The sequence below is a fragment of the Populus alba genome, chromosome 1 (genome assembly GCF_005239225.2).
Source record: "Populus alba chromosome 1, ASM523922v2, whole genome shotgun sequence".
Classification (NCBI taxonomy): domain Eukaryota; kingdom Viridiplantae; phylum Streptophyta; class Magnoliopsida; order Malpighiales; family Salicaceae; genus Populus; species Populus alba.
The window spans coordinates 6,477,743-6,496,266 of NC_133284.1; the positions used below are offsets into that span (position 1 = coordinate 6,477,743).

At 33.1% G+C, this 18,524-nt stretch overlaps 2 protein-coding genes across 2 annotated transcripts; both read left to right on the plus strand.

Moving 5' to 3' along the window:
• The first annotated feature begins 7,011 nt into the window (after positions 1 to 7,011).
• Positions 7,012 to 8,417, plus strand: LOC118042847 (ethylene-responsive transcription factor ERF087). Its single transcript, XM_035050572.2, has one exon. It carries the CDS (start codon positions 7,279 to 7,281, stop codon positions 8,158 to 8,160), a length of 882 nt encoding a protein of 293 aa, XP_034906463.1. The 5' UTR covers positions 7,012 to 7,278; the 3' UTR covers positions 8,161 to 8,417.
• A 2,762-nt stretch (positions 8,418 to 11,179) lies between these two features.
• Positions 11,180 to 14,539, plus strand: LOC118042855 (U-box domain-containing protein 43). The gene is made up of 3 exons (XM_035050585.2): positions 11,180 to 12,394; positions 12,552 to 12,849; positions 12,961 to 14,539. Exons 1-3 carry the CDS (start codon positions 11,180 to 11,182, stop codon positions 14,529 to 14,531), a joined length of 3,084 nt encoding a protein of 1,027 aa, XP_034906476.1. The 3' UTR covers positions 14,532 to 14,539.
• The last annotated feature ends 3,985 nt before the right edge of the window (positions 14,540 to 18,524 follow it).

Sequence of the window (18,524 nt, forward strand, 5' to 3'; positions counted from 1 at the left end):
TAGGTGCATAAAAGTCTCTTAAGCGCCTACCATATTTTCATCAAGCATTAATATAGTATAAGAGATGTTTGTCCATCATTAATATTGTGTAAATGATATATATCTTTAATTAATATTGCATAAGAAATATTTATTTTTCATTAATGTTATCAGGAGGAAATAATGCTCCAACCTCTCTATTCAAGCAACATGACAAAGTTCAGAGGCTATACATATGCTCCGAACCACTCAGATAAATGATTCATATTTTTTCTATTCTCTAAGCATTCATAGTTTATTTTCACAGCATTTATCATACACAATTAAGAACAAACACTCTTATTCTAAGAATTTAAAGTTAATTCTCTCATTTATTGCAATCTCTTCTTAAGAGTTATTGATTTTATCATCGGAGAATTTCTAAATCCCATAAAAAAGGCTATTTTACAGGTGTCGAGTTTTCCATCACCAATCATCAACTTTGTGAATTCTAAAAAAGGGAATATTGATGTGAACGCGTGAATACCCTCTATCCAAACACTCAAAGCCCTTATTCCTAAGCATATTGAATTTTAGAACATCATTAATTATCATAATTAGAAATGACTTTGACCACACTCTCTCTACCTTTATTTATCTTTAGCTCTCTATTTGATGGAAAGCTTTGAAATATAAATCCAGTCTGTAATGTATATTCAAGTATAACATTGCATAAGGTATTTGGTTAAGAAGAAATAACTTAATATTCAGGTATATATAGCTAGATTAGGAATCATGTTTTTCTATAACTCTCTATTGTTTGTTTGCATGGTTAAGGAATTCTAAAGAAACTCTTGTTTATATTGTTAGTGTATATGTTCTGTAACCAATTAATTAGTTACATGTGACATTGTCTTTGTTCATGTAAATATATTTAATTTAATTTATTAATAAAGGCTTATTTATCTTTAATATTTGGCTAATAAATATATAGTAAAGATAAATTTATTGGGATAAAAATTTCTTTACAAAGAAAATTATAAAATTATAATTATAAGATTTATATTGCATCAAAACATTAGTCCTAAAATATTTATGGTAAATTCTCTATTAAGACAAGATAATATATTAATTAGAGCGATTGAGACTGATACATATTATATTCTTTTATTTATAAAAGGAAGCAGTTGCTCTAATAAATTAAGGTATAGAGGATACCTATACATTTGTTCTTTTTTTTTTTTTTTTTTATAAAAGGAAGTAGTTGTTCTCATAAAACTAATATGTAGGTGCTTATCAAATGACATGTGCACTGAACTAGCACACATGAGAATTCCATATAAAGAGATATTATGTGTTTATGGAAATACTTATGTGATGGTTGTGTAAGTGATCCTCAAACTTAAGATCACTAAGTTATCTTATATATAAATAGTATGTTTTGATCTTGCTACACATTATCCTAATCAAGGGTAACAAATTGATAAATATTGGGTATAACATGTACTATATGAAAGTGTTTAAGTAATTAATAGATAATTCATCACCCTACGTGAATTAAGAAAAATATTTTATCTATTCTTAAATAGTATTGATTGTAAATTCTTATGTAAAGTGGGATGAGATTTGAAAAGAGTTTCAAATTTTATTCAAATAATCAATGACTATGATATTGAGAACAAACATGATTTGACATAGTAGACAAATCCTATGCTACAATGTCTAAATTGCAATATTATTGATAAATGAATAATAATTACATTGAGAAACTGGTCACTGAAAAGTTAAGTCAAATCACTCATGACTTTTCTTCAAATATAAATTAATTAATTGTTGAATTAATAATAAATTAATTTGTTTCATCTTATTTTATTTAGGATTATGACTTATTTTTGGGCCAACATATTAGGAAACCTAATGAGTCACATACATAAGAACCATTGATAAAAAAATAAAATGGGATGATTAATCAAGTGTGACTTACTTGTAAATAAGTTTTAAAAATTAAAGACCAGAGTTTAATTTATACAAAAGATTACAATTCTAGACCTAGAAAAATAAAGTAAGGACTTGATTGAATAAATTTCTAAAATTATCCTAAAATAATATATGTGATATTATGCATGGGAAAATTGATATTTTTTCATTTATAAGGTTTTCCTATAAATATAATGCTATGCCTTTTTTTTTCTATGTAATACACATAATAATCGGATAGCAACTACAACAATGCTCATTTACTTAGCAATGGTCTGAGTCCTTTCTAATCCAAGTTCCCATGCAGTGTAGGGGTCACTGACTCACTCACTTATAACTTTATATCAATTTTTCCGTCCAACCTCAAAAGTCTGTGTCCATTTTTGACCTGTTGTGACCTCGACAACAAGTGGGGAACAAATTTTGCGATCAGAAGTTGACTGCAGCTCTTAAACTTGGGATACTGAAGTTTCTATTTTGTTTGAAAAACATTGAAATGGAACTTCCTAGTTTTCAGAGATGTCATTCGGCATCGATCTGAGCACCATGCCCCTCAGTGATCTGAGCACTATGTTCCAAATCTGACCAAAATTTACCTCAAAAAAGGAGCGACTACTATATATTAGCTACATAAATGTATAGATATTGGAGTTCGGCTAATTTTTCCTGTTTTCGGCGATAGGTCAAAATATTTGACTCGAAGAGACTGATGATCCTGTAGCAATGATAGCCCCAATATCCATTGAGATGATGGAGTTTCTTGATCAACATCATATGTGTCAATTGAGATGGATCATGAGGCCGGGCCATGATGAGTTCTTTTTCCCTCTATTTTATTAATTCTTGTGAGTAGGTCGTCTTCCTAGTGATTGTTTTAGTCGAAAAAGCATGCCAATCTATATGTACTCCTCACATGCAACCCAACATGCCTTCCCCTCATTTGGAGGTCTATGAGTGAGTTCATATTTACCAATTCTCCATGCTTCACAAAATTATAAAATTATGAAAAGATATTAAAGCAAAGCCATTAACTTTGAAAAGCTGAGAGAAGGATTGTGGAACATATCATTATATTTGGCTGAGATTGGATGCACATGGCTGAGATAATCATATTCCCTTTGTGTTCCACGTAAAAGGCTCCATATATATGCATTACTATAGGCATAGGGTAACATGACCTTTTATACCCGTGCGTGTATTTTCTATCTATCATTAAAATAAATACAGCAAGTTTTATGTGTTAGCCTTAATTAAACCTGCTGTAGAATACTTATAGTAGAATTGTAAGTTTAGTTTCTTAACAGAGGGTATATACACTTTCGCTAGCTAGCTCATGTGCGTGGAGACTATCACGCAGGGTTCAAGAAGAAGACTCTCTGATCCCTTTTTAACACTTCATTAATGGAACGACTTGCGATAAACTAAAAGAAGAAGAAGTTATACTGCTCTATATATATATATATATATATATATTCGGCAATAAATTAAGAAAAAGAGAAAAAGACTAAGGAAAAATAAAGCGATCTAATTGGGACGGGATGATGAATTCTAACTACCGAATGATAATGGGAATGATAGCTTGATTTGCTTGCATGTATTGAGCAATCATATGGTGCAGGTTTGGTCTTTGCGAGACCTTTTGCGGTTTGAATAAAGTACTTCTTTTCAAAGGCATGCACTCTCTAATCATAATAATAACAATAATAATACAAGTCATTTTCTGACTACAATCCATGATTAGTCCCTGATTCAGTGATTTAATTAAGCAAGGCCCTTAATCTCTCTCTCTCTCTCATGAGTTCACATGTGAGGAACTTTTATTTAGATATGCCAATATTATAACTCATGATATAATTAAGGAAATTAATCAAGTCCAATTAGATGGAACTTTAGGAGAAGATGAACTTGCAAGAAAAGTACTTATTCAATGTGAGAGCCAATGATTGTTACGAAGCCATGCCGATCATTACATATTTCAATATTGGGTAGGGATGATCGATAGCGACTAAAAAAACAACTCTCTTGATCGATTGGCGCCCCATCTCAGCAATCTAGCTAGTTAACGCGTCAATTTCATGCTTTAATCAGCTAAAAGTTACAAATTAATATGGAAATATATAAAAGATTTCTGAGTTAATTATTAGTCTAATTAGTATTTAATATCATGAAATAGAGAAAATAAAAACTAACCAATATGTATGGTAAAAAAAACAAAAGAAACGAACCAATATCAATCCCGTTCGAAAATCGAAATGTTTTGCAAATGAAAGTTCTAGTTTTCAATTGCCTGGATAAGAATAATTAATTTTTTAAAAAAATGAGAAAGTAGTCACAATATAATTATGTTATTATTATCCATTAATTTTAATTGAGATTGATACCTAAATATGCATAAAATAAATTAAAAAGATAAGCATTATATATATATATATATATATATATATATATATTTGTTCTATAAACTACATATTTATATAAACTAGATTCAAATCATCAATATTAGGAGAACATGAAGGTGAATTTATTATTTTGAATGCAATTGCTTGATGCGAGGATCCATCTTTGAGATTGTTTGGGGCCAAAAAACTTAGTTTCTTCTAATTGATATACAAATCTATACATATACAAGTTTACAGGCCTGCAATATGTTGTAGCTCGAATTATTTTTTTAATTAATAAAAAAATATTCAAGTCGTTGAAAATTATTTGGTATTGTTATTAAACTCAACCCAAGAGATCAATTTTGAAATCTCTCGACCGGCTTCTTGACTAGCATGAGTTTAAAATTAAACTATATGAAAATTGTCTGAATATAAATTAATCGATTTGGATGAATAAAAAACAACCTGACTGATTAGTAAAAAAAAGTCTAAAAATAAAATTGAGAAAAACAAAATGAAATTGACAGAAAAAATCTATCGACCCAATTCATTACCTAACTTGAGTTTAAAATTTAACCGTGTACGCAGGATTAGTTTCCCCAACGTAACCTAGTTGACTTGACTGGTTCAAAATCAACTTGACTAACCAATAAAAGAATTATGAGGATGAAGTTGAGAAAATAAAGGATAAAATTGATAAAAAAAAAACCTTTTGATCCGATTCTTTATCTAGCTCAAGTTTAAAATTAAACCGTGTGGGAGTTAATCTAACATTGTCTATTCGACTTGGCTAGTTAAAAGGCACCTCGAGCGACCAATGGAAAAATAAAAGTATAAAAATTGAGAAAAGAAAGAAGATAAATTGGAAGAAAAAAAAAGAGGAACAATGAAGTAAATGCACTCAACTTCTTTTAGTATAGAACTAGCCTATTATCTCATGCTATGCCATAGTTTAGAGTAAAAAACTTTTTAAGCAAAACAAATATAAAGATATTGGTAATGTGTTTGCTAAAAAAAAAGATTTTTATTATGAATTGAATGATATTTTAATTTAATTTTGAGATGGAAACATATTGAATCTACATGGGTTAACTTGATTGACCTCCAAAACTCATGATGATAATCTTAAAAAAAAAATTAAAAAGCTCAATCTTGAATTAACTTAATGTTAAATGGTGATATTATTAAAAAAAAAAAAACTTATTTTTTTAAAAAATAAAACCTAAATGAGCTCCTTTAGTCAACAAAACAAACTCCAGACGATAGTCATGCATGTCATCAAATTTAATAATTTTTTATCCCATAAATTATTTTTCATTTAATTATATGACAATAAAGTACATGATAATTCTTTAGCATGAAACAATTTTTTAAAAGAAAAAAAAATTTGTGATAGGTGTGTGAGGGGCTTGGTGGGCTAACATGCTCGGACATTAAAAAAACAGCCCAGTCGCATGAGCTTTCTAGGCTGCTTTAACTTTTATTTATTTATTTCTTTATCCACCATGATTTTTTTGAGAAAGAATTGGACGATGTGTCATATGTTTCTTAAATAATCCAACAACTAAAGGTCACAAAAAACAGGGGCCCCAGGTTATTTTTTGCTAAAAACCTCATTTTTAATCTATTTTTTACTCAAGACACCTTGATTAATCTAGTAATGGCCTTCAAAAAGAGCTAAAAAAATCAACCCAAAAAACTATCACGATCATATCCAACTCCCTAAGCAAGTAGAATGAAAAAAATATCTAGGTGAAACTTCTATTGACACTGTCATCGATCATTTTTATGGCTGAAATAATCATTAATGACGATTTTTTTTTTACACCGGAATCTAGCGAGTCTTTTTCTCTTTTCTCTCACAAAAAAAAACTGAAAATAACAAAAATGAAGTGTGGTATTAAAATTGAATTTCTAACAACTAAAGGGATCGACCTCTTAATAACTAAAAAAGATGGAGAACTAAAATAAATTTTTCAAATGAAATCTGAAGTTGCCTTTTATTTTATCCACCATTTTCTCTTTTGTTCTGTATCTTTTTAATCCAACACTTTCTTCCAAAAAAAAAAAAGCAATTTTGGTGTTAATTAAATTAAAAATTGCTCAATTGTGTAAAAAAGGTATGAGAATCAAGAATTTTTTAAAAATTGACCAATGCAATCCAAATTAATTTGTAAGAGAGTGCACAACGGAAATACTATAATAAAAACATCTCACAAAGTTTTTTTTTTAAAATATATAGAATTGATATCCAAATCATTTAACATACACACATATATCCCTAAATATATAAAAGCTATTTGGTGATATTACACACATTTAAATTAAGGACATCATAGTGTTAATTTAAGAGAAAATCAGACTCTCCACGTAAAAATTCTCTCTTGAAAATTAACCAGGTGACTAGGCAAGTGTCTCAAGTGAATAGTAACATTAAGTAACAGATTAAAACGATTTTCATATTAAGTAATTAGTATTGATGATAAGGATCCGGTGAAATTCATTAAATTACAGGAATTCTATGCATCAGGCATGAATGGGGGGCCCACTCTTAGATTATTAGCAAGCATGGATTGAAGTCATCAATTATTATCATCATTTGGTAACGGAGGATATATTATTAATAATTTAATACCGGTATATAGTAATGTATGTATGTATGAGGGGCAACTATGGTGATTAAATACAGCTTCTTCTTTTTGTGGTGAAATTAATATGAAAGGCTGATAGCACAGGCACAGTCTCTTCTAATTCCTTATTTATACCGCCAACATGCAACGCTCGATAAACAAGCCCTACAATTCATTCATTCTTCTCTCCATCATCTCTATCTAATCTTCTTGCACAAGAAGAGAAGCGCCACTCTCTCTCCCTTCCTCTCTCTCTCTCTACACACAGAATCTCCCTTTAATCTGAGCACAAAACCTTGTCTAAACCAACTTATATATCCTTTTTATTTATCATGGATTTTACTTACTCAACAAAAACCAACTCATCACCCTCTCCTTCAAAGACCAAAAGAAAGCAGCAGCAGCAGCAGCAGAACCAAGAAGAACAACAAGAAGTGAGGTTCTTAGGGGTAAGGAGAAGGCCATGGGGTAGATATGCTGCAGAAATAAGAGACCCTTCAACAAAAGAGAGGCACTGGCTTGGCACTTTTGACACAGCTGAGGAAGCTGCCTTGGCTTATGACCGTGCAGCCAGGTCCATGAGGGGCTCCAAAGCACGCACCAACTTTGTCTACTCAGACACGCCTCCTGCCTCCTCTGTAACTTGCATTATCTCACCAGACGAGTCACAACATTACAATTCGGCCCTCTTTGCTCCTCCTCCACAACACAATACTCATCAAAACGACACCAACTGCCAGCAGCTCTACTTCTCTCAGGATCAGCATCCCTTCAATGCTCATGCTTATGGTAACAGTAATCGCAACTGGTTAGCCGGTGGAGCAGGCTGGGGGGTTCAGGGATTTGGAGCTGGGGCTGGAGCTGGGCCTTGTGGGTCTCATGAGCCCAACAGTGCTGGCAGTCTGGATGTCGCTAGTGGGCTTAACTATCTCTCTAACACGGACAGCATTGAGCTCCCGCCTTTGCCTCCTGATGTCAACTCTAGCTGTTATGGGTGTGATATGGGTCGTGAATTCTGGAATGACACAGGGTTTCTCGGGTTTCAAGAGGAACAGCTACATGATGTGAATGGGCTTGAATTAAGTGGGTCAATATTGGGCTTTGATTCTAATGAATTTGGGCTGCATGGCTCGTTATTTGGGATCGTGCCATCGGTATCGAATACGGTCACAGACGGGTTTGATTTGGGCTCATCATCTACCTTTCATTTTTAACTACTATAGCAGCAGAGCACACACATATTTATAAACCTACCTATCATAAAAATAATCAATGTTTTTGGGGGTTGATGCTGTTTTTTTTTTTTTTGTTTTTACCTGGAAGTTTCTTGCCTGTTATCTTGCGTTGAGAATGTTAACGGTGTTAGATAGCCTATTGCATCCATTGCTGCATATAACCTCTTTGTAAGTTTATTATTTTGATTATAAAAGTTGTATTTCGTCTCAATCTCTCATGCGAAGTCAGTCAACTGAATCGAAACACTAATTAATTATATTAGAAATCAAGAATAGCCACCCAGTCTTCGTTTATTTTACTCCACAATTTTAGTTATCTCTGTCGCTTAGGGCCCTCCAAGTCTCAGCTACGTGCTCGACAAGGTTTTTTTTTTTTTTTTTTTTCTGGGAATAAATGTGGGATTGGAGACTACGGTCAAATACGTGTGTTTTTTTTTTTTTAATTTCTTTTTATTTTTTTTAGTTTTAAATTAATATTTTTATTGTTATTTTAATATACTAATATTAAAAATAAAAAAAATATTATTTTAATATATCTCTAAATAAAATATACTTTACAAATCAATTTACATCTCAATTCTAAACACAAAATACTTATAACAAAAGATATTCCATAACATCAAAACATTAAAAATTATTTGGAAATGCGGACTAATTTATATTTTTTTAATTTTTTTTATTAAAAATTAATAAAATTTTTTTGAATATTTTCAATCATTTTAACATATTAATTTTAAAAATAAATTTTTTAAAATAAAAAAATATATTATTTTAATAAATTTTTATATAAAAAACATCCACAGCCATATTTTTTATTCTTTCAATGAGAGGAAGTAAAACGAGTCGCGATTTGCAGATGATGAACATGGGGCTCGAAAGCGAGTTGGCGCAATTCTGACAAACTCCATGACGTGGGCAATTATGTTACTCTCATTATCATTATTATTATTATTATTATTATCTGACGCGTTCACGTTGGCTATTTCACTCTCGTCAACGCCATTATAGAAACGCAAACTCAGTTATGGAAAACCCCAACCCAGGACTTTACCTGGAAATTTCTCGGTCTGCTGGTGAGAGGCTTTGGATTTTTTGTCGCTGACATTTTCAGCCCTTTTGTACATGGTCTCTGCTAATGGGCTGGATGGAGAGTGCTTAATTTACAAGCCAATGTCATTCTATCAGAAAGGGCTAAAACACTAATAGTGCGTGATGTTTTTATGAAATTTTTTTTTTTAAAAATTATATTAAAAAAAAATTTTTTTTAGATTTTTTTAATTTTAATATTAACATACTAAAATATTAAAAAATAACATCAATTCAATATTTTTTTTAAAAGCAAAAACACTTTAACATAAAAGCTACTACAATATAAAATATAACCATAGTAGGAATCCATGGAATCCACAATAACTTGTGAGAAAAATATTGTGAGCTTCATGTTTTTATTTTTAATTTATTCTTTCAATCAAATAATTTGAGTTGAAAGTGTTTTAATAAGTAAATACGAGTTATTATTATTTTTTTATTTTTTTTGTTTTATATTGATTTTTTCTTTTCTTGACTAAATATAATTTTTTTTTCTACAAATAGCATGTCATATAGCTAGTGGAAAAATGAGAACAAATATTTGAAAAGTATGTTGTTGAACGATGGAAAAATTATAAGGTTGATTATATTTCAACTCAATAATTTAAATTGTTAGGTGAGGTTTCAAGATATAATTTATATTATTCTCTAACACATTTTCCTCAAGTAAAAGCTTTTTAAACTTAAAACTTGCACATATTCATATTAAACTTGTATTTATTTTTTATCAAATAAATAAAAATAATAAGATTTAAACTTGTGACCACTTGATTATCAAGGCTTTGATATCATATCAAAAATTATTTCAATCTAATAAAAAAAATATAATTTATATTATTTTTTAATATCTTAATAAAGTTTCTCTTCCATTACAAGCCGCGTCTGCCTTCGCCACTACATCTCGCGGTAAATTACCCTTCACCTCTCACGAGTCACGACAGATATGCACTCACTCCTGTCATGGGGCCTGTGAAAACTTTTTGAGCGTTTATCCCCAGTCAACATACACAAAACGAACGCATCTCTTTGAAGACTAAACTTTTGACATTACCAGTCTTTTATTCAATTTCTGCGCTCTTTCTTCCATGCAACCGGAGACCACATTGTTTCACATTTACTTTATCTGTCTGTTCCCTTCCTTCACGATGACGGAGAAAGGGAATTCCTACAAACTGATCCCGTACTCGTTCTGCCGTTGTTATTAAGGCCGGTTTGGCTTGAGCTTCTCATCAGGTCAAAACTTGAACCCTCTTTTATTTTCCTCCTCTCTTGGATGTGCTTAGTCCCTTTATAGCGTTCTGTTTCATACAACTTTCTGCTTAACTTATTTTTGAAGTCACAACCAAGTCTTGTGACTTCAAAATCTTCCGGTTCATGATGGGTATAAACTGCGTGGCTGATTATTCATCGGCAATATTCAATAGCTGCAGACGGCATTATTTATTGCATGATAACCAGAGCAAATATTGTAGAAAATTACTTTGTCAACTGGCAATAATGGTGCTTCAGGGAGGCTGGCTGACAAAATTTCCCTCGATATCATGCTGCTAAACTGCAGGAATGTTACTCAATCCCTCCCAATCCTAAGTTCTGATCAATACTCCCAAAAGAAGAAAAAATTAAATTCTTTCTTTGCCCCATCACATGGAAACCTGCTAGTTCCACCCTCCACAAATAAGAAATAACTAGGCAAATTGGAAAAGATTTCTTCTGGTTGTGGTGGAAGGCCTTCACGTATCCAAATTTTTGTTCCACGGCTTCATATTCTAACCTGTCCTGGATTCAGTGGATTACAGGTCAGGATGCCAATGGAGAAGCCACTAGTTGTTGATTGAATGGACTGATACAGCAGGAAATTCATAAAACTGGAATCGAATTTGCAAAGAATCAGCAGTTTCCAACGGATTCTATGGATTTCAATCTTGGAATTGAGGATGTAGGGGCGGCAGTACTGCAGGAATTGTGGAGCAAGGTGACATTTCAAGCAATGGAGATCGTTACCGAAACAAGGGATGTGGTTCTTGAAAAGGACAGCTTGCAAGAATTCTCTAGAAGCATCTCAGAGCTAAGCACCCTCCTTCGGGCTTTGGATGCCAAAAGAGTTGAATCAGCAATGGGTTTAGAATCTACAAAAGCTGCATTAGAGACCTTGAATTCTCAGCTGAGAGAAGCTGCCAAGATTATCAAAAGCTACAAATCTGGAAGCTGTCTCCGCCTTTTACTACACTCACACTCAATACGTTTGCAGATGCAAAACTTGTCGAAAGAGATGGCCATGACCATCTCCTCATTCCACCTGGTCAATCTTGATATGTCACTGAACCTGAAAACCATGATGGACCAGATCATCAACAATCTGAGGTCAATCGAATTCCGATCAACAGTTGCAACAGAAACATTAGCTTTTGAGATTGGAAAATCAATATCTCAGCATAGCCGAAACCAAGAGAATTCCATGAAACTTCTTGAGAAGATTGCAGAAGCTGTTGGTGCAAGAGAAAATGCATCCCTGGTGCAAAATGAGCTGGCTCTTTTGAAGCAGGAGAAGGAGGAGATGGAGGATCAAAAGAAGCAGGCGGAGGCACTTCAATTAGCTCAACTGATACAGTTGTTATACAGCACCGAAATTGTTACAAGGCCGCAAAATGAAGAAATTTCTATGCACCACCAGCAATACCCAATCAACTCATTCATATGCCCACTGTGCAATGAGATGATGACAGACCCTGTTGCAATTTTCTGTGGCCACAGCTTTGAAAGAAAGGCAATTCAGGACTGCTTCAACAGAGGAGAGAGGAATTGTCCCACCTGTGGAGAGGAGCTACAATCTTTGGAGCTTACACCAAATGTAAGTCTCCGAAGCTCTATAGATGCGTGGAAGCTAAGAGACTTGGACTTAAAATTTCAAGCTGCAGTCTCAGGAATCAATAGCAATGACTATTCTCGACAAAATAAGGCCTTAGAGAACATGCAATTTCTGATAGAAATTCCCCGTTATGCAATCAAAGTTGCAGAGGGTGGACTCGTTCCAAAATTAGTGGAATTCTTAAAGCACAAGAGACTGGACACCTCGGCAACTCTGAAATGTCTTTACTACCTGGCTAAGCACTGTGATAATCACAAGGTATGCAGAGCTTGAATATTTACTATCTTGAATTTCGAATTTGACCTGTTGTGTAAATTCCTGTTATGTGGAATTGCTGGATGCAGAGCTTGAATATTTACGATCTTGCATTTCGAATTTGACCTGTTGTGTAAATTCCTGTTATGTGGAATTGCAGGAAGTCATAGTAGAAGCAGGTGTGGTTCGCCGCATTGTTAAGCAGATCTACAGAGGTGAAAAAGGACCAGATGCTATTGCAGTTTTGTTGGAGTTGTCCAAAAAGGAAACTCTCAGAGAAAAAATAGGAGAAACAAAAGACTGCATTCCTCTCTTGGTTTCTTTACTCCAAAATGACAATCCAGATGTGTCGCAGAAAGCCAAGAGCACGTTGCAGAATCTTTCTTGCAACACCTCCTTTGTAATCAAGATGGCTGAAGCTGGACATTTTCAACCGTTTGTTGCTCGTTTCAACCAAGGTTCTTCTTCTTCTTTCTCTCTCTCATTTTTTTTTTTTTAAAGAGACATGCCTGGCATAATACCTTACTACCACTGTTCCCATGAGTCGCTCAACCAATATCTTCACGCAGGACCCCAAGAAAGCAGAGCATTGATGGCAGCCGATTTGATAAAGATGCAACTTAAAGAAAATAACCTTAAGGACTTGGAAGATGGAAAATTTATACGAAGTCTGATACAGATGCTCTCTGCAAACTCTCCAGCATACAAATCAGTATGCCTCAAATGCGTTAAGAAGCTAATGGTATACCCTCATATTGTAAAGCAGCTTCTATCAGATTCTGTGATGATACCGCTTCTTCTAGGCCTCATCTCATTTGTAGGATCTAGTTCACACTTGAAACAAGAAGCTGGTGAGATCCTTGCTCTATTGGTTGGGGCCTGTCAGCGTCCTGAATTCGAGATGCATCAGGACCTGCAGGAGCTGCAATCAGAGCACAATGTGAGACTCTTTATGCAGTTGGTTTTCATTTCTGATCCTGAAACTAAGATTCAGTTCTTGCACCTGCTGCTTGAACTTAGCTCTAAATCTCAGACAGCTCAAAACCTAATCCGATCAGATCGGGATGCAATTGTTCAACTATTCGCTGCACTGGATGGTGATCAGCGTGAGGTGAAAAGATGGGTACTGAAACTCGTAAGCTGTATTTCTGATAATCACCCTGATGGAGTTCCTCTCCCACCATCTCCTTGGAAAGAAACTGCCATCAACACTTTAGTAGCCTTTCTCACTTGTTCATTGGATATTGAAGAAAGGTCCATTGCCGCTGCAATCATCGGCCAGCTTCCCAAGGATGATATCATTATTGATGAAATATTGAAGAAATCAGAAGCATTAAAAGCCATTCGTGAGGTGATTTGCACAGAAGAGGAAAATGAGGGAATCCGCGCATCTGCTAACGTAGACTCATCTCTTCTGGAGAATGCTCTAGCGGCACTTTTACATTTTACAGAGCCCACCAAACCGGACCTTCAAAGACAAGTGGGCAAGCTTGAAGTATACCCATCACTAGTTCGAATCCTCTCCAGTGGCAGCTCCCTTGCCAAGAAGCGGACAGCCATTGCACTAGCCCATATATCTCAATCAACCAGCTCCTCAAAGCCTGAAGCAACCCTTATGGCAAAGGAACCCAAGAACTCCATGGCATTGCTACATGTGATGAACCTGTTACCCAGCATGTCCTGGTGCTGCTCAACCTCAGCAGTGAACGAAAGTCTCTGTGCTGTTCATGGTGATGCCTGTTCACCAAGAGACACCTTCTGCCTTGTCAAGGCAGATGCAGTGAAGCCACTTGTTAGAGCACTGAGCGAGACAGATGATGGTGTGGCAGAGGCTGCTTTAACAGCACTTGAAACATTGCTAGCTGACCACAACACACAATCCCATGCAACTGCTGCAATTGTAGACAACCAGGGAGTGGTGGGCATTCTACAAGTTCTGGAGAAGGGAAGCTTATCGGCCAAAAGCAAAGCCCTGGATCTCTTCCAGAAAATCATAAACCACACACAGATCATTGAACCATTTTTTCAAAAGTCCGAGAGGATCCTCATTCAGCTTCTCCATGAAGATGTACTCAAAAAGAAAGTAGCTCTAGTGCTTAGGCAGATGAGCATCATTCCAGAGCAATCTTCATATTTCTGAATTTACCTCTTGTAGTCAATAAACCGAAACAGAAACATCATGTGGACAAAGCTAGGAGACGCACAGAGCGACTAAAAACTAGAGACTTGATAGTTCGGAGAAGAACAGAAGTTAGGGCCCAAAACAGAGAGCATCAGCCAATGCCTTCCACCTGCTTTCGACTAGCTTTGATGTAAATGAGACGGAGCCGTACTGAGTACTGCCATGTAAGCCATGTGATGCTTTAGAATTCAATTTCATACTTACGCATAATTCGAAGTATTCATTCCAGGAAAAATCTCAAACTAGAAACATAAGAGAGGCTTCAAAACATTGTACAGTGAACACAAGCAGACTTCAGTTGTCAAACTGAACAGAGAATTCTATAACCATTGTCTATTTTGGTGTAAGAACTATCTTTGAATGGAATAATGAACTGTTTCTACACATACGCTCTGATGGCCATGAGATGAGAGACAAGATAGTAAACAAAGAACAACCACATGTAGTTATGAATTATCCACCTCTGCTGTTGTCTGATCCCAATAATCTCTAAACTTAAATAATGATTAAGTTAGCCTATGAAAACTTAAGATGGCACCAGATATTAGCAAAATCCTCAAATTGACATGCTCTGAAATGTGTGAATTCTCTTCTCTTTTCTTTAAACCACAAAACACATGTAGGAGGAGGTCTTGAACGACTTTTAACTATAGTGTATAGGAACCAACACCAAGCAATTAAACATGTATAATTTGAGATTTTGTTATTAATTCCGTACTTTTTCGACGCCATCCATGTGTTACATGTATTGTAACCACAGGTTCTTAATACTCACCATATATGCATTAATTTCTAGTTTCTCTGAGATTACAGATGATATAGAGTGAGCTAAACTTTCCACTCATAAATAAGCGTTTAAAATAAGAAAACATTACCGACTATTTATTGTGAATGCACATGGCAACATCAGTAATTAAAAAAAAAAAAAAACAGAGAGAGAAGGAGAGTACCACTACCAGCTGCCATCAATCCGAAACAGGGGACGTCGCTGCAGATGAACCAGATACCATGTCTTTTCTGTTTGAATATAGAGGCGAGGCCCGAGGGTCAAGACTGATGCGCCATGTCTTTTCTTTTTGCATATCCAGGCCTGGCCTCATCCGTTGGATCCAGAGATTTGTAAGCCTTTGGTAAAAGCACTGCCCGAAGAGCCAGTTCCTCATTGTCCAGAAGAACAAAAATCCATGCCTCCTACTGAACGTCTGGATCTAAGAAGGCTGCTGCAGTTTCTTTTATTGTTTTGAAGATTTTTTTAAAAAAATTAATATTTTATTTATTTTTTTGATATAATAATTTTTTAAACATGTTTTCATGAATAAAAAATATATTATTTTAATTTTTATAAAATTAAAATTTAAAATGTAATTATGTTAAGGACCAATATGAAAGTAAAAACTATTTAACTTACTAAATATTTTTTATATGATTGGGAAAAAAGCCATCACAACCAATGATTAACTTGAGACCCATCTTAAGCACCTAGTGTTAGGTTGAGCATGCAATTCATTATGGGGTCTGATTCAAGATTTGTTTGGAGGCTATAGGAAGCGGGCTTGCCACAAAGTACAAGGTGTTTAAATTTATTTAATAAAAATTATGATTAATGGATATATGGAAGGTCAATGATTAAAATTGTGTTGGAAATTGTTCTTTAATAGAAATATAGAATATTAACATTGATTAAAAATTAATATAAAAAACTTTTAGTTGATATATTTTTATAAAACTTAAGACTCTATTCCGTATAAAAAAAATATTTTTGTTCTTTTATATAATGGAAGTTGAAGATTCACACATAATACTTAGAAAAGTAGTATGTATTTAATCTACATGCACACACTTGGCTCAGGCCAGTGCCTTAAGTTTGAGTTTGTTTTTTACTAATATATTTTGTTTTTAAATTTGAGTTTATTATAAAACATGTTTTTAGCCAATACAAATTTATTTTTGTTAGTCCATTGTTTTATTTAGTCCAACTCATAAATCTAATCAGTTTTTTTTCAAAAGAGTTTCTTTAAATCCAAATAGGTTTTTTAGCTAAAAACCATCATATTTCAAGCTAAAATATTCAGGTTTAATTATGGTTTTATAGCAGGTAATCAAATTTGATAATGGTGGGAAATTATAATAAGAAATTACTAGCCACACAAAAGACTGATTTTCTTTCAAGGCCTGAGACAATTTTCTATGGTAATTATTAGGATTAATTTTTTATTAGTTTTGATTTCAAAACCCATTATAAAACAACGGGGTGGATAAGGAGTTTTTTTGCACTATTTTTCTTGATTTTACACACTTTTCTCACTTTTTTTTAAAAAAAATTGTTTTCTCTTCCAATCTAGAGCTTAGATTGTGTTTTGTTGAAGACGCTTGAGTCCATTATCTTCGGTTTATAGATTTTTTTTTTGAAATACATCTAAACAAGGTATTGGTGTGACAATCTTGAAAAAAATATTGTATATATCCTAGTTGCACCAAGTAAAAAGTAATAAATGATTTGGAATAAAGAACCAATAAAAACTACTTTCTCAGCTCAATTAAAGTTTAATAGCTTAACAAGTAAGTATTTTTATTTATTTAAATCAAATTCTTAATTTTTTTTTGCATACTTAGAATGTATTTAGATTTTATTTTGATATTAAATGTAAGTTTGGATAAATATTTAGTATACATGATCTTCTATGTTGATTGTAAATTTATTGTAATTTATTACCAAAGTGGTCAAGTCTATTTATAGGTTACAATTAAGGATGATAAAATTACCGCCTTGATGATACCCATCAAAACCCGATCCCATAAGGTGGGAGTGAGGGGTTTTTCTTTCCTTTAAGCAAACAAGGATGAAGGAAGGAAACATGCTTCCTATTTCATAAGAAACCCAATCTGAACGTAAGTGACATATTGTTTTTTGTTTTTTTATCATGTATTTCTTAAATGATTGATCTTTTAAAATAAAGTTTTGTTTAAATTATATTTTGATTATTTATATTATCATTATCAATATAACTAGATCTTGGGTTTTTTTCTCCAGGCACTTCATTATTTATATAAACAGTGAAGCTCCTCACCCTCATTTTTTTTTTGTCAAATGTCATCTCAAATTATTTTTATTTAATCTTTTTATGACCTAATTTCATGAGATAAAATTTTAAATTATGGTAGAAATAAAAATTAAAAGAAAAGGAACCATAATGTAAAACACATAGAAAATACACAACCACTCTTAAAAAAAAAAAATTTATTTTGGCTCAAAAATTTATTTTGAGAGAACAGAAAAAAAAGATATTGGTTGCTACATTACGACAATAAAAATAATCAATTTTGGTATCAAAGGATTTCATTCAATTAAAGGAGTTTTGATTATGATGGTCTTTTCATATAAATATGCCTAAGAAAATAGATCAAGTATTGTTTAGATTTTTTTATTTGGTTGATTTTCATATATTTCTTTTTAGTGATTTTGAGGTTTTGTGAGGTTGGTATGTGGATTAGAAAAGTCTTTATCGTGTTTTGGATGTGTTTTAGGTGAAAATAGATGTGAAAATGAATTTTTTGGCCAACCCTTCCACCATAATGGTGGTCGAGCCTTCATATGCATCAAGTCAGTTGCCACTACAATCAACTTTTCCTAAAAACATATATTTTAAATTTTATCAATTTTTTTTTCGGATAACATATATATTTTTTTGTCATATAATTAAATAAGAATTATTTTTAAAAAACCATATTATTAAACCATGTCAAGTCCATTATCAAGTTGTTGATTTGATGGGTTATCTCAAGTTAACCTAGATTGATCAAGATGTCACCATCTTGATATTTGAAAAATTTATTTCATATACATTAAATTTTGAGTTCGTAGTAAATATTTTAATTGAAAATAGAAAATACATGTCGACGCTTGCGTATTTTTTTATGTTAAAAAAATGATTCAACCCTTAATGAAGCATG

Bases quoted from the DNA above. Each gene is read 5' to 3' on its own strand.
- LOC118042855 (XM_035050585.2), top strand. From the start codon at position 11,180: ATGGATTTCAATCTTGGAATTGAGGATGTAGGGGCGGCAGTACTGCAG. The intron at 12,395-12,551 runs GTATGCAGAGCT...GTGGAATTGCAG, and splicing joins AGCACTGTGATAATCACAAG to GAAGTCATAGTAGAAGCAGG. The intron at 12,850-12,960 runs GTTCTTCTTCTT...ATCTTCACGCAG, and splicing joins TGTTGCTCGTTTCAACCAAG to GACCCCAAGAAAGCAGAGCA.
- LOC118042847 (XM_035050572.2), top strand. From the start codon at position 7,279: ATGGATTTTACTTACTCAACAAAAACCAACTCATCACCCTCTCCTTCA.